We start from the raw sequence: 24,598 nt of genomic DNA, 5'->3' as shown, positions 1-24,598 counted from the left end.
TAAAGTCTTTTTTTATCCTATGTTGATTATTTTGTTATCATTTTGTAGATCTAAGTATTGCATTTTCCTTTAATTATGAAATAAGGTAACATTTTTTCAATTGGGCTTTATCACATAGGAAAAAATCGAATTGTGTTTTCTTGTAGTAACATCAAAACAATGTGTAAGAAATTTGAGGTGAATAATTTATATGCATTTACTTACTGTAATCTTTGATATATTTTATATATTTCGTTTTTTAATTTATTCGTATTTATATTATTTATTATTAAATGCAAGTCAAGCTTTGGGTAAAAATTATCAATGTTGGCGAATGTTCTGACCGAATTTTTGACAGTGACTGTGACAAATTATACTTTCCTGTTTATTATAAAATAAATAAACTTTTCTTGAGTGCAAAGCCGCTATATTCAAATTGAGATACAAAATGTAAGATGGTGTCAAGTGTAAACATAATCTATTCCAATATAAATATAAAAATTCCTTGCAAATAGATGAAGCGAAAGATAACAAAATAAAATAAAAAAGCCAAGCTACAAAATAAGGACGAGAGCCGCCGTAGCAGGTGGTACTCTACAAAATGTTGAACAGAGGTGGATTTCCATGAAAATCCATTTAAGTTAAATTAGAACGAACGTTGTTCAGATTTTCACAAATTTGTGTGACAGCTGTTTCGGAAACACGGTGTATTTGAGAAAGGCAAGGTGTCACGCACCAACAAAAATTCAATGCAAAATATCAAGATTTAAACCTCCCGAATCATTACATTTTGATCACGTCTTCCACAGAATTATACAAAATGACTGAATAGTTTCAACATTTATGAAGGCATTATTAAAAATCGGATAAAAAAAGTATAAAACAAAGTTCCGCTACTCCGGCATTCTGTGCCAAATTGCGTTAAATATTAAATTTGGGTGTCAGTGGGTGGGTTCTGTTGATATGCTACAAAACAGCATATTGTTAGAAAAATAGGGTAAATTATTATGTTTTTGTTGGTATAAGCACTTTTTGGAAGAAACCTCATCAATTAACAATTTAAATTGGCACATTCGAAGTTGTATTTAAACAATTAACTACTATACGGAAATGGTGTCTCCACGTTTTTATGTAGAAAAATTTACAGTCTGTCTATTTTCGTGTGTCGTGTAAATATGAACTATGCATGCTGCGTCAACAAGGAGTACCACTGATATAGGTCATAAATGGGAAGACATTGGCAAACATTTTGAGCTGATAAAAGTAGTTACAGCTATACAAGTTGAGTCAAGAACTGTAGATATACTGTACAAAACTAACACCTGACGCTTGACGCATTAGGGCAAAGCTTTACTATTGCACCCCCTTTCTTTAAATTCCACTTCCGCGTTAGAGCGAAATTTTTTATTTTGTGAATTTCATGTTTTGTTTTTTATTTTAAATGGTCTTTTTAATAAGACGCTGGTAACACTTAAGCTAAAAGATTATTCAATAGTTACTCAAGGGTTCCCGAGATCTGGTCAATATATCTAATAAAAATTTAAAGGGGTACAAATTTTACGAATTGCTTATCAATAGACTTGATTTTTTACTGAAACGTGTTATATCAAACTTTTTTTTTTAATATTTATTTTTTTTTATTTAGGAACTATACGAAAAAAAATAGCAAAAGAAATAAAAAGTTAGGCAATTTGCTAATCTTGGGTGACCATCAAATTTGTAATAAAAATTGGAGCTGCTTGAATAGATTTTAAATAAAGTAGGTAAAATACTTAGTTATAAATGAAATCCTTTGGCAGACAAATAGCACCACGCATAATCTTTTCACCTAATGATTAAAAATCAGTTACCCTTGGTTAACTGTGATATATATTTTGTGCGGTTAGCTGGAGTCCTAAGACGTATCTTTATTTACACAGACCCTTTTAATCTCAACGAAAATCAGAATGCAATTAAATTGCGCGCGGAACGTGGAAAAAATATTTATATCATTTGTTAATAACTATTTTTTCTTACCCTGTATATTTTTACTTTATTACTTATTTTTCATCTCAGCCGTACGCCTTGTTGACGCACCCTATATAATTAAAGCTTAAATTATTGTATGTGTGTTAGACAATACAAAACCCTCTGTGAATGAAAGAAGTTTGCCTGTTTTATATCTGTCAGAAAATAGTATCGGTCTTACTATAATTCTCTTTCTGCAGAAATGAAAATCGAAAATTTTCTTACTGAATGTAACTTTATTTTTTACTTTTATTACACTTGTTAAAGTTAATATTTTATATGTATATTGTACGATAAGAAATTCTAAAATATTTTTATACCTACTCTAATGTTGATCTCTTAAACCTGGCTTCGGACAAATCGTCCCACGTATCACTTGAAATTCTATGCTTTAAACCGATGAACTAAAATTGTTTTCCTGTGTAATTTTAGTGCTACCTACATTTAAAAAAAAAGTAACACAAATATATTAAATATGCCAGTATCTGAACAAAATGAATTGCGCAATTGCACTTTACACGTTTGTCAATAACGTGCCAAAGTATAATTTTGTTGACTGTGGAAATAAATCGTGGATATTCCTTTACACAAACCACAATGTATGTTATATATTATTATAAGTTATTTCGCTCTGTATATATTTTCGTTAAGGTGGGCTCGGAAATATACACATTAAACGTACAATAGCATAAAGTTAATGTACTCAAAAGGATTGATGTTAATAAAATAATTTAGGACGGACAGTGGCGTTTGCTTTCGAAATTAGCCTAGGCCCTGCATTCCATTATTTTTAAACCCACCGACTTAAATAACAAATTTGTTGGCATTGATTCATTGAAAAATTCTTTCTTTTTATCAAGTGCAAGTTAATACAATCTGGCTTTGTTTCGTATAAAAGAAAGATGTTTATTTCGACAAAATAAAAATTAAGCATTATGTACATCGTATTGCCCTTTTTATTTTAAAAATTATACTAAGAACAAATATCCAGAAATTAAATTATAAAAAATCATAATATTCTTCGTCATCTCAGGTAATAAACGGACAGATTTGACGGTCCGATCTATCAAATAGTCAAATCTCCTCTTCTTTTGGACTGCTTTTCACTAGTTCTCTGCTGTCACTTCCTCAACGGCGCAAGATGTTGGAGGTAAATTTGTTATACAGAGTGTTTCAAAACAAATGAGAAACACTTAAAGAGGTGATTCCTTGCATGTTTTTTTTAAATGAGAGTGGAAGGTGTTGAATTAGATTATCTCTATAATTTTTCTTAACTAAATTTCAAGAAAAACTAACGCAATGGTATGGAAAAAAAATAATTTTCAGTAGACGGGTTTATTAGAATTTTTTTGTTGCCTGCATTTTTTGATAAAACTTACCGTTTCCAAATAGAAAAATCAAATCTAACAGGGGATAAAAAAAATTGCTTTAATAATAGTCAGTTAGTTTGAAAAAAAAAATTATTTAATTTTTCAATAATAAGAGTCTGTTGTGCTAAATACTATTGAAGGGCAACCGAAGACGAGTACTATGAAAATTGCAACTGCGTGACGATTATTAAGAGAACAACAATTATATCCATACCAGCAATGTAATGATGAATTAATACCAATGGTCATTGTTTTCAAAAATTCTCTTTTCGGGCGAAGCTAGTTTTTCAAAGCATTAATTTCAAAACTTTGATAATAAGCATGTATGGCCTAAACATAATACTCATTGACTCGCAGAATGTATGCATCAATATCAGTTTGCCGTTAACGTTTGGTTAAGAATTATCGATGATCATCTAATTCACACCTTGAAGATTAACCGATGGGTCCTGTTTTCGTGTTCTAAATAATGTACACCTTTTAACTACAAGAGATATGCATTGCATGCATGATGGTGCCCCAGCACATTTCACATGTACGAACGTTTTAAATCGTACTTATCAAAACTGCTGGTTATTAAAGCGTAGACTTTATCACTGGCCGCTTCTATCCCCAGATTTAAATCCTCTCGATAATTGGATATCGTCTTGTAATGTCATAAGAAATAATCCAGGCATTTTCCACGGAATTAAGGGCATTTTCAGAACTAACTATAAAAATTGTATTGATTTTGGCGTAGGTGTTTTACATATTTACATCGCTTTTCTGTGTTTTTATTTAAGTGACGCAGTTTAAATAACACGTTTTTAAAGAAGGTATTTTTATTCATGGTTTAGGCATGAATAAATCATTTAGTTTAGGAAATTAAATTATTTTCTTAATAGTTATTATTATAATTATATTTTATTACTCTACAGTCTTCTGCAGCAGCTTAGAACCGCAAAATTCTAATTGATGAGTGTTAATGTTGTGCGGAGCCATACACTATGCAATTGTTTGAACCGCATTGCGGTAACGGTATTCATCATTTGTTATACAATCCTGAAGAAGTTTTATTATATATGGCCTTTTGAACACTTAATATCATTTATCATATAGAATTTAACGCATTTGTAAAATACGCGAAAAATAATTTGTACATATCATCTGGTCGAAATTTTTATAAACGACACAGCCTGATTTAGCACACGGTATAATAAAATATAAGATAATTGTAAAAACTAATAATAAAAACTACACAATTTAAAATGTTCACACACCGTAATCCTTCAAATATCTTAGTTTTGCAGATGTGGACTTTTGATGGATGATATTTTTTTAATATAAATGCAATACTGTTTAGATTTTATTGTTTCAATTATTAAAAAAACACTTTTTTGTCAATTAGCCAAATAAAAATACGACACAGAGCGCGTTTCTTGGGATCTACAGACTTATAAACTGGCGTGGTTTGAAATCCCCTTTAATTCGACGAGATCTTGCAGTCATATTCAATAGCAAGTATATGTCTTTTCCAAAAATCTGCCTCCAATTTGCCTTGTATTATATGGATTTATTCGCTCTTTCGCCGAATACTCTCGGTGGAAATCGAACGACAAATCCGGTAGATGCTTCGGCAGGAAATTGCCTCGTTCTGGGCAAATTCGCTTGCCCCTGGCGCGGCGTGAATGCCTAAAAGAACGTGGCAAATAAACAGGAAAACGTGCATAATGTTTAAAAACAAAACAAAAATTCAGCTTTTAAAAATGGGAAAACGCGAATAAAGAAAGCGAAATCCAACTGGCTCCTACTGGGCTAATGCTATCGCAGGTAATATAAGGCAATGCCGAGCATTAAATGGGATCTAAATATTCTCAGAAAATACAGGGAATTATTGTAATTACCCATTCCTACCTGTCCTTATATTGCCCTTCCTATTAACTAACAGCCCCAGTTGAATAGTGATTGTGAAACAATATAGTTGTACGTGCGCAGAAATCGTTAGTGAAATTCAAAATGTCTTTCGCGAAAGCTTATTTACACACTACCTCGACAGCGAAGTACGACCCGCGTATTTTCCGTCACGAAGAACAAAAAATACCAAAAGAGGTAAGGCTTGCTGTTTTGAACATTTAACATAAATTTAAAAAAATAATAAAATTTAGCGATTTCAGAAACTCCAAACTGGAAGAATCCAATATAATCGATCGGGTTCCACGAATTCTATTAATTCGATCGAAAAGTGGGACGTAGTGGAGAGAAGGTTTATCAAATTGGTAAGTAAGAGGACAGGATAGTCCGCAAAAATCTGTACGTGAAATGAATTTTTCAGAAAACTCTGAAGCTGAAGGATGCACAAGCCGTATCCCACAATCAACCGCCAAACGCATCCAAGAGAACCACGAAACAAAAACGGTCTTCTTATCAACTCGATAACAACTTAAAGGTAAACCAATTTAGCAATTGAAAGTGAATAATTGAACAAATATAGAGTATGGTTTTCAGTTTTTATCGCATGTTGTTAATAAATATTTATTTCAAAAAACAACATGGTTTTTATGTTCGAAAGAAACAAAACGTTATGTCAGATAAATAGTGTCCGATAAATGAGACAAAAACTTTTTGAAATATCCGATAAATAGGACAAACTGTTTGTGCTTGTTTTGGGTGTCATTTTTCGTGCGGGGTCTTAAAAACTTTTCATTTCGATCGTACCCCTTAGATGTGTAGGGTGTTCACATTCAGCTCAGTTTGTTTTACAATAACATCGTAGTACCGTTTTTCTTCTTGAAGGATTTTAAGCAGTTCATAGATATTCGGATACCCTTTTCCAAACGGTTGTTATCCTTGTACGGAATATAATACATCTTAGAATAGCTGTAAAAGTAATTTGTTCAGTCACAACCTACCCTAATTGGATTATTTCCATAATTTTTATTGCGCCCGAAACGAGAAGGTTACAGGTGGTTTTGAATTCTGCACGAAACACGAGGTGGGTTAATTTCACTTAATTTTGTGAAAATGAAATATACACAAAGGTTTTCCGTGTTTTTCTCGAAATTAATTCATAAGCACATGCGTGTTGTTTGTCTATTGGCACCCCTCACATAATCGACGAATTCCCAAAATGGATGTTTTTTTAAATTGGTTATTGACTAACTAAATGTTGTCAAAAATCATCTGAATACAGTTAATTTAACGGTAGGTTTTTAAATGGTATATTTTTTCGCAGTTATCGTATTAGTTTATTATTAATTAGTCATTATCTTATTAAATCTGTGAACAATTTTGGCGATTTTGGATGTCGCATAAAAGCGAAATTCTTTAGGGACCGACATCTCGGTTAGTTGTTCTATACGAAAAAATTCTAGGCACTTGCCGCATTAACTTTTAATTGTATTTCTTTTTCAGAAAGATTTCACAAAAGATACCCCACAAAAGTTTCCTCTGCGTCACCATATTCAGAAATCAAATAACCGATCCGAAAAGACAAACGCCGCACATAACATTCGAACAAGTAAACCAACAAAGAAAAAAACGCTCCAGCGCAGCTCCATTCCCAAACCAACATTCCAGACCAAAATACATTCCGATCGCAAAATGCCAAGCAGTAAAGCGCCACTGAGAAAATCCCCTCAGTTTTTGCCAAGTTCCATTCCCAAACCCAGCCAAACCAGCAAGATATATCCCGAACGTAAAATACCCAAGAAGAAACCACCATTTCAAGTTGTTCGAAACTTCCTAAAAAAGATGTCCAATCGAGAAGACAAAACGTTGAGGAAATCAGAAGACGAAACTATTTCCGTAGCGACACAGGACACGGTCATCGATATTCTCAAACGTATAAGCATAGGAAACATCAATGTGGATCAATTGTATAAGAAGGCGCATCAAGTGCTTGCGAGAAAAATGAGCAACAAGATCTGTTTGCAAATTTGTACTAGGAGGATACAGAGTAACGTTCGGGAATTAGTTGGTGCTTTGGACAAAGAAGTCGGTGAAATAAAGGTGAGCACAATTCTTCAAGTAATTAGAATTCTTTGCACTTGTACCGTGCAATTTGTTTCAGCACTCTCATACCGGAGTTCAGACCAATTGTCGTAATCTGAACAATCTGGATCTTCAGAAGAAAACGCTGCAAAGAACTGGAACTGTAATACTAGTGACCTAATTCTAAATATGTAATATTCATCTCACATAAGGTAACAACCAATATACTTTTCTCAAAACCTGTAACAGGTATTTAGAAATTTTAAACACAAACGATATTTGTATTTAAGAAAATTTTTAGATTATTCACTTTTTCATAATACAGGGTGACATAGTTCTTTGGTATCAACATCAACAATTGAATTTTAATCGGAACAACTTCTATTTTATTGTCTTTTTGAATCTTTCATGATTTCCGCACAGTTTAAGAAATGTTTGCGGTTATGTGACTTGTTGAAAAATATATATTAAGAAAAGCCTGCAAAATAGATATTAGGCTAACTAGAAATAATCACAAAACTTAGGTTTAATGGATTTTTGTGATTTTCGAGTCTAGAATTTATACATATTTTTATACATATACCGGGTGTGGTCTGTGACTTTCAGAATTTGTAAATACCAATATCTAATTTTTTCTTAGTGCATTCTGTATATTATACCTGTAATAGAATATAGTATAAAACATCTCCTACATCTTTATATACAGGGATTGTGGAATTATCTGACTTTTTCTCATTTAAATTAAATTAAAAATGTTTATGTAATGCAAAAAAAAATATCGTAAACTAAAAAAACTACTTTTCTTATGAATAATTCGCAGGGCGAATATGCAGAAGACGAATTAATTTTATCAAATTATTTTCTATTTATTACAAGTTGAACACAACACTGCACTGTTTTGCAGAAACCCAGGTTCTAACGATAACTTTGCGACAATTCATTTCAGCTTCAATTTGATGTCCGATCAAATTAAAATACCTCTCTCAGGGTGCACTATCAGTCCCTTATTACTGCACACCAAAATTTGAAGCTTGACGCCTCTGTTCTTAATTTTTCTTATTGGATGATGGTTAGTTCACGACCAGCTGTGGCACTTTTTTCTACTGTGCATTCCAGCCGTTGTGAAAATGGCTTCGACCGTCCAAACCACTTTTTCAAAAATTTGCTTCTGAAATTTAAGTCTATTATTGTTTCGCAAAACCCCAGCCTTTATTGATAATCAGCATCCAATAGGAACTGAGTCGAAAAAAACTTAAATAAACAACTTCAACTAATCCATTTAATCTTAGGTCACGTTCATAATCTCTTTTAGAATTTTCGAGATTTTTCTGGAAATACAACAAAATATCCAATTGCTGGTTTTCGGTCATTATAACTCCATGTTCAGATAAGTCTCTCATAAAGCGTGAGTAGTATATTATGCAACAGACGTGGTAAACGGCATTTGAGTCACGGTCCCAAAAACAAAACGGTCGTAGAAAAAGTATACTATGCAACACGTTTGGTGAATTTTTGAAGTCGCTCGTTTATTAAGCACTCGCTTCGCTCGTGCCGAATAAACTCGTGACTCAAATGCCGTTTACCACACTTGTTACGTAATATACTATTTTACCTATTCGGGTAAGCGCTGATCTTTCTTCTTCTGAAACAATTTTATCTTGTATTTTGTATTTCACTTTACTCGTTAAACAACTTCAACTAGTGACATAATTACACTGCCACTTTAACTGGCATTTTAGACCCCCTTGATTTTGAGCCGTATATTACAAAACAGGCAAATATGACTCTTTCCGTCAGCAACAGCAGAGTTCTGGCAAGATTTAAAATAGTGCCTAGTATAGAATAGTCCAAAACTGGGTGTTTTAATTTGACAAAATTTATTTACAGATGTAAGATAAAATCTTTCCTTGAATCATTTATAATAAAAGTATTTATTTATAAATTTACGATATTGTTATATTTTTTGTCTTGATAAACATATATACTCACTGTGTTGCGTTATTTTTTAAATGAGAAGTGGGATTGAGAAAAAGTTAAGTAATTCCACAATCACCAGGTATATAGATAGGTATAGAAGATATTTTATGAGCGTTCAATACAGGGCGTATCATAAATCTATACTCGAAAATTCATTAAAGTTAAGACTTGTGTGTGTGTGTATATATATTTTGTGCAAATATTTACTGGTTGGCCTAATATCTATTTTGCAGGCTTTTCTTAATATGCTAATTCACATAACCTTATATATATCCTAAGCTGTGCCGAAATAAAATACGTCGGTCTGATGAAAGTTACCTTTATAAAAACAAAATAAAGGGCCAAATTCCAAAATTGATGCCGATACCAATGAATTGACGCACCCTGAATAATCTAGAAGTGAATCAATTTGTTGAAACATTACAGGTTTTGAGAAAAGTGTATCAGCTATCTTATGTGAGACATCCGGTACATGTATATAGTATGTACATAATAAAACTAATAAAGAACTTCCTTAATTATGTTTTTGATTAAATTATTGAAAAATTTAATGGACCCAATAATAAGATTATAAAAAAATACGATTCAACAGAAACTGCTATATTAGATACACTTTTAATTAATCCCCCTTATTGTATAATTGGCAAATACTGAGCTATAACTTAATTGAAATAAAATAGCAAGCACACAAGATAAAGTCTTCAATCAATTTCTAATAATCTTGATGTATCTGATTTTGCTCAGTGATATATAGGGCAGTACTTAAAAGTACATTCTAGATTTAAGTGCGTATATTTTTCTGTGCAATAATTTTGCCGATGAAACCATCGGAATGAACCTAATCAGTTTGTTGGGTGCAAATGGGGCTACTTATAACTTGAACTAGCCCTACCAAATTTCAACATATCTATAAAGAACCGATTTAAAAAAGGAAAGCTGATTCTCTCTATCTTAAAAATAAGATATTTTAGGACCCATGTTTATTTGAACGACCTCAAATTTACTCCATACCTTTAAATAAGTATCAGCCTGTATTAGTTACCTGCAAGTGTTCGACCCTTTCATCTTCTTCGCTTCTTATACCGCCTTGTAAAGGGATAAGGTTTTCGTTTCCAATATCTAAAATATCAGAATTAGTTGGTTTGTTGTAACTGAAACAAATAAGGGCCATATCGTTGATGCGTAAAGAATTGCAGCTTGGCAAACGCTAATAATTTTTTACTAAAAAGTGTGCAACGTTTAATAAAAACGAATTACTTATTGTTATTAACAACAAAAGTCTAAAAACAAAGTTGAAAATTGTTAGTTGAGCGCCAATACTAAATGAGATGGAATTTCAGCCCCGTCAAACTGGAAAACTTCACCTCAACCACGTATATAAACATAGCTATGAATTAATTTCGTTGTCAGAAAGATTTTGCAAAAAATATAAAAGAATTTCCTCAGCGATTTATAAGGGTAAAAAGGGCTGGTTACAAAGATTCTAAGGCCATACATACCAGCAACAATCTGTCTGATTTTGCAAATAAGCGTGTGTCATAACTTGTTAATTTAGTATTATATTATCGGTTTGTTACGTATTACTCAAAACCTGATTTTGACAAAACTTTGTACGCTCCTTTTAGGTAAAATCATGGTACGTTACTGATTTCTTTATAATTTTATTATAAACATTTTTATTTATTCCGTTTAATTTGTATTTTACTTCGCCTTCAAGATAAAAATTAAAAACCGTTGTCTGCATGTTCCGGAATCTTCGGGAGAAATCGTTTTCCTATGAATTAATCGAAAAACTTTTAACAGGATTTCCATAAAACAGGATATAGTTATTTTGTGGTCATCTGTGTCTTCCAATTTGTTCTTCGATTTTATTAAATTCTGGAAAATAAGCGGTTTTGTAATGAAAACCTAATTTTGAGGAACTATTAATTGTTTCATTCCAGGTACATGACATGAAAAAGACGCCACCACAGTGGAGTACCACAGTTTTACCTATGAATATTAATTAGATCACTCTTTTGGAGGCAACTAACATGAATAATTGTATTTTAAATACGAAAAATAAATTCCCTTATGAGAACAAATACACACAGTTCACAGCTTCAGTCAATTTGCAAGTTTATTATGTTTTATAAGACAGAAGCGTTAGACATGTTTTACATAATTTGCATAAAATGTTGTGTAAAAAATGGAATACAGTACTGTAAAACATTTGAAATGTTTATAACGGCATATGGAGCAAAAACAAATTTTTATAAGTGGTACAAGCTGTACCACGGACCTCGCTCTGAACGCCCAAGCACGTCTATAACTAATGAAAGCGTTGAAGAAACCGGATTCGCCAAATGTTAAGGTTATGCTTACAGTTTTCTTTGATTATCGTGGCAGAGCACATCAGGTCGTACGGTCAATAGAGTGAAGTTATGCGCCCTCCGCTAGAAGCAATAGGAAGAAAATATCCGGAATTGTGGGAAAAGAATTCACGGATTTTGCAACACGCCTTAGACACCATATTCACCGAATATGGCCTCCCGCGACTTTTTTCTTTTCCCAAAACTTAAGAAACTCATGAAAGGAAGGAGGTTTCGAACGAATGAGGAAATAAAGAAAACATCCCTGGAAGAACACAAAATTATAGCAGATAGTGCTTACCAGATATGATTCGGGGATTTCAAAAAAACGTTCGCACATATGGGGGACAACATTAATTGTGATAAATAAATAAATACTTTTTGATAAAACTTAGTCACCTTAGAAAGCAAAGCAAGTAGCATACATGTTTCCGTCAAAATCCAGACATATTTTTGGTTGAGAAATATGGATAAGATCTTCAGATTAAATTTTGAAACAACCCATATAGTTAAGAAAAAAATTATGCTTTGGTTTAAGTTACAAAAAGTTAAAAAAATGAAAATAATAATTATAAAAATATTAAATACTAAGCGCCTAGGTTAGGTTCAAACATACAACGAAGAATATATTAGCTATTGTTCCCGGAAAACATTAATATGTCTACAAATTATGTCAAATTGAAACTGTAGCTATTGTGGAAAAAAGGAAAAACATCATTTCCACTAATGAACATCGGTAATTTTATCACCCCCTTCATAATATATATGATTTTGATAGTTCACTGTGCAATAAAACTGTATGTACTTTTAACCTATCATGGTTTAATAAAATTACAACGGATAATAGTGGTCCAATAGATAGTGCCACTATTAGATTTCATTATGATACCTGTTCCAAGAGAAGTAGTGCTTATTATCAACACTAATAAAGCGAATAACAGAAAGTTTAGCACCCAATAAATTGAATTAAAAAAATATTCGGAAACAACGGTAAAAATCATTTATTTTATTTATCACCTGATTAATAAATAGTTTCAGAAACGAGCTGTTTAAAACTATTCATTCATTCAAAGCATTTTTTTTAATCCGTTCATGACAATCTGAATATGAATAAAAGATTGCGTTCAATACGTTTTCCTGGATCAGCGTCCTACTGACCTACTTACCTTGTTCCAAGGTCGCCTCGTCAAGCATTTTTAGATTGGGCAGGAATCTTCCTATTACCTGCCTGTACCCCGGAAATATATCGCAGCCAGCATTTCCAGCCACGTACAGATGTTCCAGATGCGGGCAGAGCTTAAGGAAGCTCAGGCTGCCGAAATTCTTTAACGCGTTTCTAGAAGACGCGATTGGATTATAAGGAGGAACTGTTTTATTAAACCCGACGCTTGAGATGATAGAGGAGAATTTAAGGCTCGGGCATTGCATCTAACTACTTTTTACGGCTGCTATCAATAAATTAAATGCCACAACTAATTACAACCTAACATTCCAATAAGCCTCTTGATGCAAGAACTCACTTACCAAATGTTACAAGGATATCTTTAATTGCTTCCCTCATAACATAAATAAAATATTTTTCTAAAAAAAATTTACAACCTCTCGAAATTTAAGTCTTTTACAAGACATACGTTCATAAGTTTCTTTTCTTAAAAGCTGCTCAGAAATTACCAGTATTGACACATTAATGAACACCCTGCATAGTGCAAAATAGCGAATAAGTTTTTCACACTCTTTAGCGTTCGAAAATGCTTTCATATTTCACTTAATTGTTTAAGTAGTCAATTTAAATTTTCATTTCCTTGTTGCAAAGCTGTTAAATTTAATTCGACAAATGGACAAAATGATTTCAATTGAATTTGCACATCTCATAACAATTTCTATTTAATACTCTACTAATATTAATATAGATGCAAAAAATGAAGATTATTATAATTATTATTACCACATAATTCAATGACAGTCAATAGACAAATATCTCGTTAAAGATTTGATATAAAATGCTTGTCATTTTTTTTAGAAATGAAATAATGACAGCGATAAAGCACAAGGGCTGCCATAGTGCCAAATCGTGCAACCCCGCATTAAGTTCAAATATGAAAAAACTGCAGAGTGGTCCCGAATAATTTTTGGCGGATTGCTAAAAGAAGGTTGCTAATCTCAAATTCACACCTAAAAAATTTGTTTCAGTAGACTTCGGGACCATAAATTTAATACATCCAAATAAGAAAATAAAAAACGGACTAGACGATCTTATTACTTTTCACTACCACTTTTTCTGTTGTGTTTAAACTATATAGCTACTTGAGTAATAGAGGCCCTGCCTATGCGGATAATACAGGAACCTATGAAGCACCTATGAAAAAATGTTTGACAAAGTCCATTCAACATGCGCATGCCCGTGATTTAAAATCTCGTTTTTACTCAATGCGATTGCGACATTCAACAACCAACATGGCCTACAATAGATCAAACATAAATTTGGATACGGTATGCTTATTTTCTTAAAATATGCCTAAGTCTCGTTAAGTGTTCTACCACGAGTTAAACGTTTAAAAATTAAATAACGAGAAGTGCAGGTTAGTGAGTGAAATGTGGAGGCGTGCGTCTCTACGAAAAGATGCGGGGCATCAATTTTTACCGTAGCCGGGTCACTATATAAACAAACTAATTTTCTCAAAAACTTCTACTTACAGCCAAACAATAACTGTCTCTGTTTTCACTCCATAGATGGCGCCACAAGTACAGCTCAGCAAAATAATACAATTCACTCGTACTACCCAAAATTAAAATGTACTTCTTCTTACTATCACCTTAATGGTGGTTTTAATTAATTATTATTAATAAGTAATACGTATTAATACTCTCCTGTTAACTAAAATTTAATTAAATTTGATTTTTAATTGACTTTTTTCTTAGTATTCAATAAATTATGTGAATGAGTCATAATTGTAGAGTAAGAGTGGTGGAGAGTTATTTATTAATTCAAGTCGGTGCAGCAAAACAGAGCCAGAATCATAACAACAACACACAGAATAGGTATTGTTAGTTTTGTAAAAAGCAAAGTAATAAAATAAAACATTTAATACAACTTACATCTCAAGATACAGTAAATATACATCAACCCTTACTAACCTGCGAACATCAATAACTTTTAAAGATGTCAGAAAAGCACAAGGAGTTAGATCAGACACTTCGTTGTCGGCAATGTAAAACTCTTCTAGATTTTCAAAACTGAAATCTTGGTTTTTTAAACATTCGTTAGGGTTATGTATAAAATTCCTACCCCGACATTGAATCGATACAAGTCAATTGGCATCTGTTAACTTTTAAAATTTTTAGGTTCTTAAGCCCACATCCCAAATCTCTAAAAGAAGAAACAACACTTCCATCTAGATTAAGTTCTCGTACAAAAGGCAGATAAGTACTTAGTTGCTGGAGTGATACGTCCCTGCTTATCACTCTCAGTTTTATTTGCGTGACAGATTCCAAGTTGTCAGTGCCAGCAACTCTTACCTGAAACAATATTGTTAATAAAACAACTGGGTACCCTCAGGCGCTAATTCTCATTCTTAAGCCCTTTTTTAGTATTTTTTAGTTCATTTAGTTGTTTTCACTTTGTGCCACCGTAACGTATTTAAAAAGGAATCAGCCCTATACCGTCAACGAAACAGCCCCGTTAGATGGTAGTAAAGCAATGGGAAAGTTGCCGCCTCAATAATTTAATAATTTATAGAACGTGTTGCATATTATGATATTTCCTACAATCATTAGATTTTGGGTACATTTTTGCAAAACAGCATCAAAAGATATCGTGGCTAAAATCAGCCGAAACCATCCGATCGCTCTCAAACCCATGAAGGGAGTGCAAAAAAGTTAAATAACCATTGTGCACGAGCACATTGTCAATAACTTTTCTTTATTCGAACACCCTATACCTTAAGTGTTTTTTAAAATAGATAAATAAACATTTAAAGTGACAATACATTTTACAATATATGGAAGAGTCATCATGGATGCCACATTTATTTAAAATTGATAAAGATGAAAAAACAACAGATACTCAAAGCAATATTTAAACAACACAATCACTGTATTCTTAAATTTGATACATTTGTACCCAAATAAGTATCGATAGAGCTATATGACAACAGATCAACAAATATTTCTGAAGGGAATTTCGCATTAATTATATATGAAAACCGTTCTCTTTAGGTATATACCTATCCAGTTAGATCTTACCAATAGCTCCCTGAGGTTGAATTCCCAAGGTACGTGACTTCTGTAGTCTTCGAATTCCTCCGACGTGTATTGCGTAATTATATCATGGTGAGATGATTCAGAAAGTGGTGAGCTGTAATCATCGGACAACGAATTCGATCCACTGAATTCAGAAACTGGTGTTAAATTTTGCGTAGTGAAATCATATATAGAATCAAGTTCATGGGATGGGTCGTCACGTGGCAGTTGCTGCTCTAAATTGGGACTCATTATTATGGACTAAATTCTAGAATTAAGAGATTGCGCTAGTTGGAGATACTATTATAACACACCACTCTAAATTCAGTAATTTTTATTATTTACGTACCGAAATAAACCTCAAAAATCATTAAAATTGCAAATTTTGAATTCTAATTTTTGTTATGAACGTAAAGATCAACTTGCTGTTACCTATTTACCAAAAATACAAAACAAAGTAGTTTTAAAATTTCGTAACAAGATAACGGCTTTAGAGGGCATTTTTAGATAAACAATAACTAACGAATTATTATCTACCTAAGTGTGTAAATCCAGAATATAAATGATCAGGGAGCAACATTCACCAAAAAAATCTTTGAAAACTGGTAATCAAGCTGTTGGAGATCAATGTTGCTATTGAAACAACAAACAACTACGTCACAATGACGTCACAGAAACAAAAATATTATTTTGATTTGATAAGTACCTATCGTCTGCCTTATTTTAATTATCTTTCTTGTAGTATAACAATTAATTAGTAGTATTGTGCTTCACCAATCTATAAACAGAGGTAATACATTAACCATTTGTCAATGTGTAAGGCCGGTAATAGGCGAATGATCACACAATATGTGCTCTAATCTAAGTATACAGGCTTGGTCTATTGGCCCAATGATCCTGGTAAATATGGCTAACAGCAGTAAAAAAACCGTTAGTATCTGGTCGGTTCATTTTAGCATTCGTGGCGAGATTCTGTGGAGGAGCATTGCACGCGGCGGGTTAATCTCCGTTCGCTCCTAGCAGAATCCGTTGTATTCGTTCCAAAACCTTGGTATCGATCTTTTTTCGTGTGACTCTGTTTCGGTAGTGTTTGGTGATCGTTTTTAAGTGTTTAAGTTCTGCCGGCCCTGCTGTTTTATCCGTTCACACCGGTATGGAGGCCGGATGGGCCAGGATGGTCCGCAATGGTAGCGGGGGAAGACCGAGTCTTTTTGGTGTCGGTCAAAGAACAAATGTTAGTTATTTTTTTGTGTGATGGTCTGTGACCAAAGGGAAAATCCTCGACGTAAGTCGATAATGGGCGAATGTCCTTAGTTGACTTGCCCCAGTTTAAGGAAAAGTAAGAAGAAGATTCCACGCCGGTTTAAGCTCCGTTCGCTCCCGCCAGAATCCGGTGTAATTGGCCCACAAAGTTTGAAGTCGATTCTAAAATTGTAGTTTCTGTTTTCTAAGTGTTTTGTGAAAGTTTCAAAGTTGTAGTCGTTGTCGGTCCCGCTGTTTTTGACAAGAGAAGAAATTGCTTGACGGAAGTCGGTAATGGGCAAATGGCCATAGTAGTCTGCTCAACTGCTTGTGAAAAGCAACGAAGAAGAAGCATTCGTGGCAGATTCTGTGGCTATGCTATTGTTAATTTAAATAAAATAGCTTTCAGACTACTCGAATTTAATTTGTTTTTAGCAGTCTTATGTCTGTGTCAATATCAGGATGAGACCCCAAATTAAAATTTCAGAAATCACCTTGAAGGTAATATGTATATTTTATAAAATATTGTATAACCTAGTTGGTTTGTAGAGACTGGAAAACATAGGTGAACCATGTTTTGGAAAAATATATGGTATTATGGTAAAAAACACTATTCTGATTGTTGGTTTAGAAGTCGATGTAGACAATGAACCAAATTTTATATACAGTTTTCCCGCAGAAGTTGATCTCTATGGAGTTTTTGAAGTTTATTCAGATCATTTCCATAAGGAAGAAATTGTAGCTCGTATTTCAAGAGTAGATGTAACTGACAATCCAATATTTATATCTCTAAAGCTAGGTGCAATAAACGAAGTTTCGTTCAATCTTGTTTCCAGTAATAAAATTGAACACATACAGTTTATTGTAACACCAGAACAAGAGATTAATACAGATTTTGCACATATTAGGCTAAAAGGTGAATTTTGTTTAAACACGTGCCAAGATCGGGAAAAACTCTCTAAAGATTTGCAACAGCTTCGTAAAACTGTAGCTTCAGGAGCTATAGCCTTCACTTTTAATAGCTTAAATGTTATTTTGGTAGCAAATGATAATGAAAATGGTATAATTGGTTTGACTGGTGATCCATCTTTTGGGGAAGTTTGTGATGAAGCCAATATTAAGAATGAAGGCATTCAGAAGAAGAAAAAAAACCTTAATAACAATCTTGAAATTGTGGATATGAGAATGTTGAAAAAAGTTACAAGTAGTGATCCTAACAGTGAAAATACAAGTCATTCTCCGGTTGTCGCCTTTAATAGAAGTGAGTAACTGCAAAGTTTATATGTGAAGGGTGAGTCCACAATAAAGTTCATAAACGAATATATTTGGATCATTTTAGGTATAAAAATCTCAATTTTCTTAAATGGCACACCATATATGTTATTTTTTCTGAAAGATCCAAGAAAAACCTACAACTCGTATTAAGTATGTCATATACCTATTTGTCTAAGACTTAACATTAGTTGGACATGACAACCTTATTAGCCAAATGTTAATATTACAAAACGGGTGAAAGAACTTAGCAATTTTAGTGAAAATAACTGCCAAATTTCCCCTTTCTCTTTTTCATATTCAAATGGTGGCCTCAAACCATTGTTTAGTTGGTATACGTCTATTAGGGTACTTCCCCTTGTAAAGTCTTACTGCCATCAAACTATTCTTTCCGCCTCACCCAGTATATATCAATTAATTCAGCTTTAAGAAACCCTATACTTTTTTTTATTATTTACTGACACGGCAATCAATTTTATGAATTTATTTACTCAGGTATTAGGTAATCATTTGACAATGTCATTGTCTCATGGCCAACTAATGTTATAGCAACAGTCATATATATGTCACTTTAAGAATAGGGTGTTCGATTTTTAAAAATGTGTTGTTAGGGTTTTTTGAGCCTTAAATTGTTCATCCTGACAATTTTTACAATTTTTTTATTTATCATTTTCTTATAAATTTCCCAACCTCATAAATTTGATACCAAAGAAATAATGAACTTTACTCTATATTTGACTCACCCTGTGCAAGGGTATCATTTATTGCGGTTCATATAAGTGAGTGTGAATATGTGCAATATTCTCTTCTTAATGTTGTTAATATATTTTATCCCAGGGCCAGGTAATTTACTCAATTTAAACATTAAAATTGATTTTCTGGCCATGATACACAAAAAGACTAATCTCTCAAAGATGTATGGTATACTACTGGAATGTGCAATTAGAAATTTGCGATTATATGAAAGTGCTCTTCAAGAAAAAGTCAAACAAGGAGTTACTGGTCCATGTACACCAGAAACGACCCATTTTTATCCTAAAGAATGTGGTCATTTCATAACCAGAATCAATTTCCATGAACCAGAACACACACAGAGTAAGTCAGACATTAAAAGTGTTATTGTAACCATGAAGAGCTTCTTTTTTAGGAATACAAAGGGAAGTACTACATAAAACCCTGTTGCTTAGTACAGATAGACCAATTTTTCGAAAAAATAATCAGTTTGTGTTTAAAAAAAATCAAAATAATGGACCATTAATTTGTCCCCATGAAGGAGTTAAATTGACAGATAATGGTGATTTTATTAATTATATTACAACTGTATTATAATTCAATGATCCATAGGTGGAAAAATATCCATTGTTAGAGGAAAATATGAGTATTATCACTACTGCCAGAACAAAATAGATGACAATGGATGGGGATGTGCGTACCGTTCTCTGCAAACTTTAGCTTCTTGGTATAAACATCAAGTACTAGATTGAGACAAGGGATAGATTTTAATTCTAACATTTCTTTTTTTTATTTATAAAGGGGTACACTGATAAAGAAGTCCCAACATTTAAAGATATTCAAAAGTGTCTTGTGGAAATTGGAGACAAACCACCCAGTTTTATAGATTCACGCCAATGGATCGGTTCAACTGAAGTTAGCTTTGTTTTGGATAGTTTATTGGGTGTCACCTCAAGGATTTTGTTTGTGAGCTCTGGTGATGAAATGGGCTCGAAAGGACCAGAACTTGTTAATCATTTTGAAGTACATGGGTCTCCAGTAATGATAGGTAAACATATATTTTGCAAATCTGTTTCCGTTATTAAGTTCGTTAAGCTTTTGTTGGAATTTGTCTCAGTCCAGACATGGTTTTCACCTTTTTAACAATATCTCCTTTTTTTAGGTGGGGGTGTTCTGGCACATACAATCTTAGGGGTCGATTATAATCAACAAACAGGGACCTTGAAATTTTTGATACTTGACCCCCATTATACTGGTGCTGAAGATTTGCATATTATACAAAGTAAAGGGTGGTGCGGATGGAAAGGGGTAGATTTTTGGGATAAAAGTGCCTATTACAATATGTGTCTACCTCAAGTACCCAGGGAAATTTAAAGGAAGCTCATTAATCATGAGGATCATTGATTATAACTACTAACTGGGCTGTTATAACCTACACCTGAAAATATCACATTTGGCACCTGCTTTTTAAATTGGGGCCACAAAATGCTGTCCACCGCCGTGGATTTTGATCAGCACTTGCGCAATATGTTTTAAATGGCAGGGATAGAAAAAGTGTACCTACCAGCTATCTGGGCTTTATTCTTTATTTTTGTATAGGGTTTAGTTCAGTTGCATTCGTAGTCAACACAAAAGAGTAAATTGAGTCGTTTCGTGCCTCAACGATTGTGTGCTTCTTACACAATCATTGCAATAAATGTGTGTCTCTTTTTTAGGTTCCACTAGGGAGCAAGGTATTATAATGAATTAATCCAATAAATAGCACTTTCCAGTTCGAAGAACCTTATTAGGACGCTTCGCATCCAGATGCGATATGTTTAATCATTATATCTACTGCAAAGGTTCAATGGGTTAAGTTTTGGAGGAAACTTAGTGGCTTTGATAACCGGCTTCAGATTTACCTTCGGTCTACTGTTATCTCTCCTTAACTTTTATTTTTCTTATGGTCGCTATATTGTATTTTTGGAAACACCATCAAATTTCCACCTCATTGATGTCTCACCAGTGTCCAAAAGATTTTATCACACTTCATAAAGTTAGGCTATGGTTTATTTGACAATAACATTAATCAGCGAATCTGGGAGGCATTCTAAAATAACAGAGGCTGTATTATTGATTTCTTTCAAGTAATTCAAGTTGTTTAAGTATCGTAAGCAAATTTGATAAAGGAAAAACTGATTTATCATTTTTGCTCTATTCCAGTTCTGTATTATTTGTTTCTACTATTATTATTGGTGATACTTGATCTTCATATTCATCTATTGCATTTGTGCACGAAGGCAACAATTCAGGATTTTGCTCACTAAGTTTTCCTTTCCGAATTACAAATCATATCACAGCTTAAATATTCTTCACCAAATTCTTCTTCCGCCATTTTGTTGCATAGCATTGCACCCATTAACAAATCTAAACTTGGCTATACGGATGTTTTACACTCTACATTCCGCAGGCTTTCCTTCTGCATTTGAGAACGGCCACACATTGCTTTTAAAATTTTACATTCCATTATTAATTGTATTGTTTTCTTTCATTTATTTTTATAAAATATTTTTTATATTCAATTTAACTCAACAATAACTCCAAGGTATAATATCTATTATACCATCTTTACTCTTTAGTCAATATCATTCTTTTATCATATTATTCACCATTTTTTGATCTATATATCTTTATCCAAGCATACAACTTGTTTTAACAGTATTGATGCCTTCATAAATATAAATTATACTAGCTGTATAATTGTCTTATAATTGGACAAAATCTGTGTGTTAGACAATAAAGCTGTATTATTATTATTATATACCACTACTTCGCCTAATTGATCAAACAACCTAAGTCTGACGTTAAAGGTAGTAAGTGTTACAATAAAAACATTACAAATACAATTTTATTCCAAGGTTTAGCTTCAGTAATATATTCGCTTTTAGATACATTTTGTCTTTGTCCCAATTTTTGAAACTGCTCGTTTTCCTGGATTTGGATTAATATTTTTTTGATCTAAATCTAAGTCTAAATGTTTCTTTGCAGCTGATATGTACGATGTGATAAATGCAGCTTTTTATGAAATCTTTAATATACCCTTTAAAGAGATTATTTTTCTTTTTAAAATGCCAAACCTGTGCCAATTAGAGAACGTTCATCTTTACTATGACATTTTTCACACTTCTTGAAATACCAATTTTTTCTCTTTTATATCCAGCACCATGTGATATAGGTTTCTTGGGTGCAACATTTGGCATTTAATTACGGTTGTACCAACGTTTTCAAAATATTTTTGGATTGAATATTTTTATAGGATGACCTGTAGGATGATGATCACGGTATCGAACCGAAGGATTCTGACTGTAAACAACTTTTAATTTGCAAGCATTAGATCTTACCCCATAAAATGCATCGTATGGGTTTAAAGGTTATACTGATGCGAATTATTGTAGGAGGTAGTTGCGAGCTCATACAATGCAAGGTGTTTTATTTAAAGCATATTTATACTCTTTTGACTTCAGCCGTTTAACTTTTCTACGAGCGTAAGGCGCCCTATATTAGGAAACGGAAGTCGTTTCGACACAGGTATATCCAAAACATCCGTTTAACAAAAGGTCATAGGTTGTGCAAAGTAACTTTTTTCCCCAGCTAGGTAAGGGATTTGAAAAGGATTTTAGTGCCTTAGACGAAAAGATCAGTGCGGTTGGTTTTTGGCGGTATAGCGGTATATAGGTATAACAGTTCACTTAGTGGTGGTAGTATTTTTTAGTATTCATTCCTCTTTGTTTCCAATAAACTTTAAAAATGTATGATGTGCTCTATTGTTATGTATTCAATTTTATAATAAATATATATACATTTCGTAATGTATGTTTCCCAATATATAATTCGAGTGTAGGATAATTGTAAATAAAACAAACTTATTGAGTTATATATAATATATTAACAAAAAAACTGAGATTACTAAAATAAATACGATAAAATTGTCAAAAATTTACTTATGTTATATATTCGATTGTGAAAAAGTTTTAATTTGTTTTTCATGCTATTGTCATAAAATATGGGAAGAAGAAAATTTTAATACTGACCAATTAATTTTGTTTATCATATAGCCAATAGTTAATGCAAAAAAATTATAATACAGGGCGTTTCAAAAAATATGCGCCAACGCTCCACTGGAGAACATAAAAAGAAAAGTTCATTTGGTATGGAGATGTTTATTTTCAAGATATGGGCGAGGGCGACTTTTTTGCAATTTTTGTTATTTACTTTGAATAAGCCACTAAAACTACAACTTTTTTTTACTCTTGAGTTGTTTTCATGTCTTGCTTCATTTTCTAGCAAAAATTGACAAAACATTTTTCTGAACATTTATTTTTTGGAAACATTGATCACACAAACTTTTAAAAGATTAACACTCAACAAAATGAGAAAAATGACCACCATCTGCTTCATTGCATGCATATAGCTAGCCTATGATGTAAGGATTCTCACAGCAGCCGTGTTTTTTTTTTTAATATTGAACCCCATATCTTGAAAACCAAGCAATGAATGACGAATCACCAGCTGAGCGTTAGAGCATTTTTTGAAACACCTTATACAAACTCTAAAGAAATGACGAGTTAAAAAATGAATATCATCCAAACTCATTTAACAAGAAAATTAAACGAATGGAGATACACTTTGAACTATGGCAGAGGCATGTAAAATGTACGAGTGCAAACATTTTCAATAATGAAAAAGAGAAGATATCACCTTAAAAACTTGTTTAGTTTATTATTTCAATTAGGTATGGGACGGGGTATATGTAATGGGTAAAATTTACCAACAATCAGTAATCATCAATTAAAATATTTGTACTCTTACATTTTTCCCAATATAGATAAATCATTTTAAAAGACTCCAATTCACACCCTGTAAAATCACACAATAACTCTTTAATAATTCAACAAACAATATATATAAATTAATACATATAAGAAAAGAAAAGAGCATTTCTTATTTTGTACCGCCCAGCATTATGTGGTCTATTAGGTAATAGTTACAGAAAAATCAATATACGTTAAGGCCTCCCCCTCCCCCAAAGCAGACAAGTAATAACAAATCATATACATGAGCAAAATCTAGACTAACATTATTTTTGGATTAGGGTATCAGTCATTTACATACATAATATACAAGATTTTCTTGTACCTCACACACTATCTCAACATGGGAGTATTCATTACCACCAAAGCGAATGACTTTCTCGATTATTACTTTGTTAAGCAAACCATAAACTTTATATTTTTGTCATTTCTTTTCAAAGTTAAAAAATTAAATTATTTTTTGCAATAAATTTTATCTTTGAAAATTGAATATGACGTTAATTGCAGGATGAAGAACAATTCACCTATTGAAAATAATATTGTAACATGCTGAACGTTTTATGCCATATATTATTTTGGACAATTTATAAATACATTATATAGACCGTAT

The 24,598-nt window shown here is 32.6% G+C and overlaps 2 protein-coding genes across 2 annotated transcripts; one reads left to right on the top strand and one right to left on the bottom strand.

Moving 5' to 3' along the window:
- Positions 1–4,772: 4,772 nt before the first annotated feature.
- Positions 4,773–16,514, bottom strand: LOC132704739 (leucine-rich repeat-containing protein 56). Its single transcript, XM_060674949.1, has 7 exons — positions 16,430–16,514; positions 15,896–16,160; positions 14,940–15,169; positions 14,789–14,887; positions 12,820–12,989; positions 10,345–10,421; positions 4,773–5,027 (listed from the first exon to the last, which is right to left on the bottom strand). Exons 2-7 carry the CDS (start codon positions 16,142–16,144, stop codon positions 4,899–4,901), a joined length of 954 nt encoding a protein of 317 aa, XP_060530932.1. The 5' UTR covers positions 16,145–16,160; positions 16,430–16,514; the 3' UTR covers positions 4,773–4,898.
- A 979-nt stretch (positions 16,515–17,493) lies between these two features.
- LOC132705691 (ufm1-specific protease 2) lies at positions 17,494–20,523 on the top strand. The gene is made up of 7 exons (XM_060676464.1): positions 17,494–17,635; positions 17,684–18,395; positions 19,244–19,501; positions 19,554–19,700; positions 19,751–19,878; positions 19,940–20,186; positions 20,301–20,523. The coding sequence occupies exons 1-7, from the start codon at positions 17,597–17,599 to the stop codon at positions 20,510–20,512; spliced, it is 1,743 nt and encodes a 580-aa protein (XP_060532447.1). The 5' UTR covers positions 17,494–17,596; the 3' UTR covers positions 20,513–20,523.
- Positions 20,524–24,598: the final 4,075 nt, after the last annotated feature.

The sequence above is a fragment of the Cylas formicarius genome, unplaced genomic scaffold (assembly GCF_029955315.1).
Source record: "Cylas formicarius isolate icCylForm1 unplaced genomic scaffold, icCylForm1.1 PGA_scaffold_7__23_contigs__length_41026272, whole genome shotgun sequence".
In the NCBI taxonomy this organism is placed as follows: domain Eukaryota; kingdom Metazoa; phylum Arthropoda; class Insecta; order Coleoptera; family Brentidae; genus Cylas; species Cylas formicarius.
The sequence above is the reverse complement of the archived record's forward strand: the minus strand, read 5'-3'. Positions and strand labels throughout refer to the sequence as shown.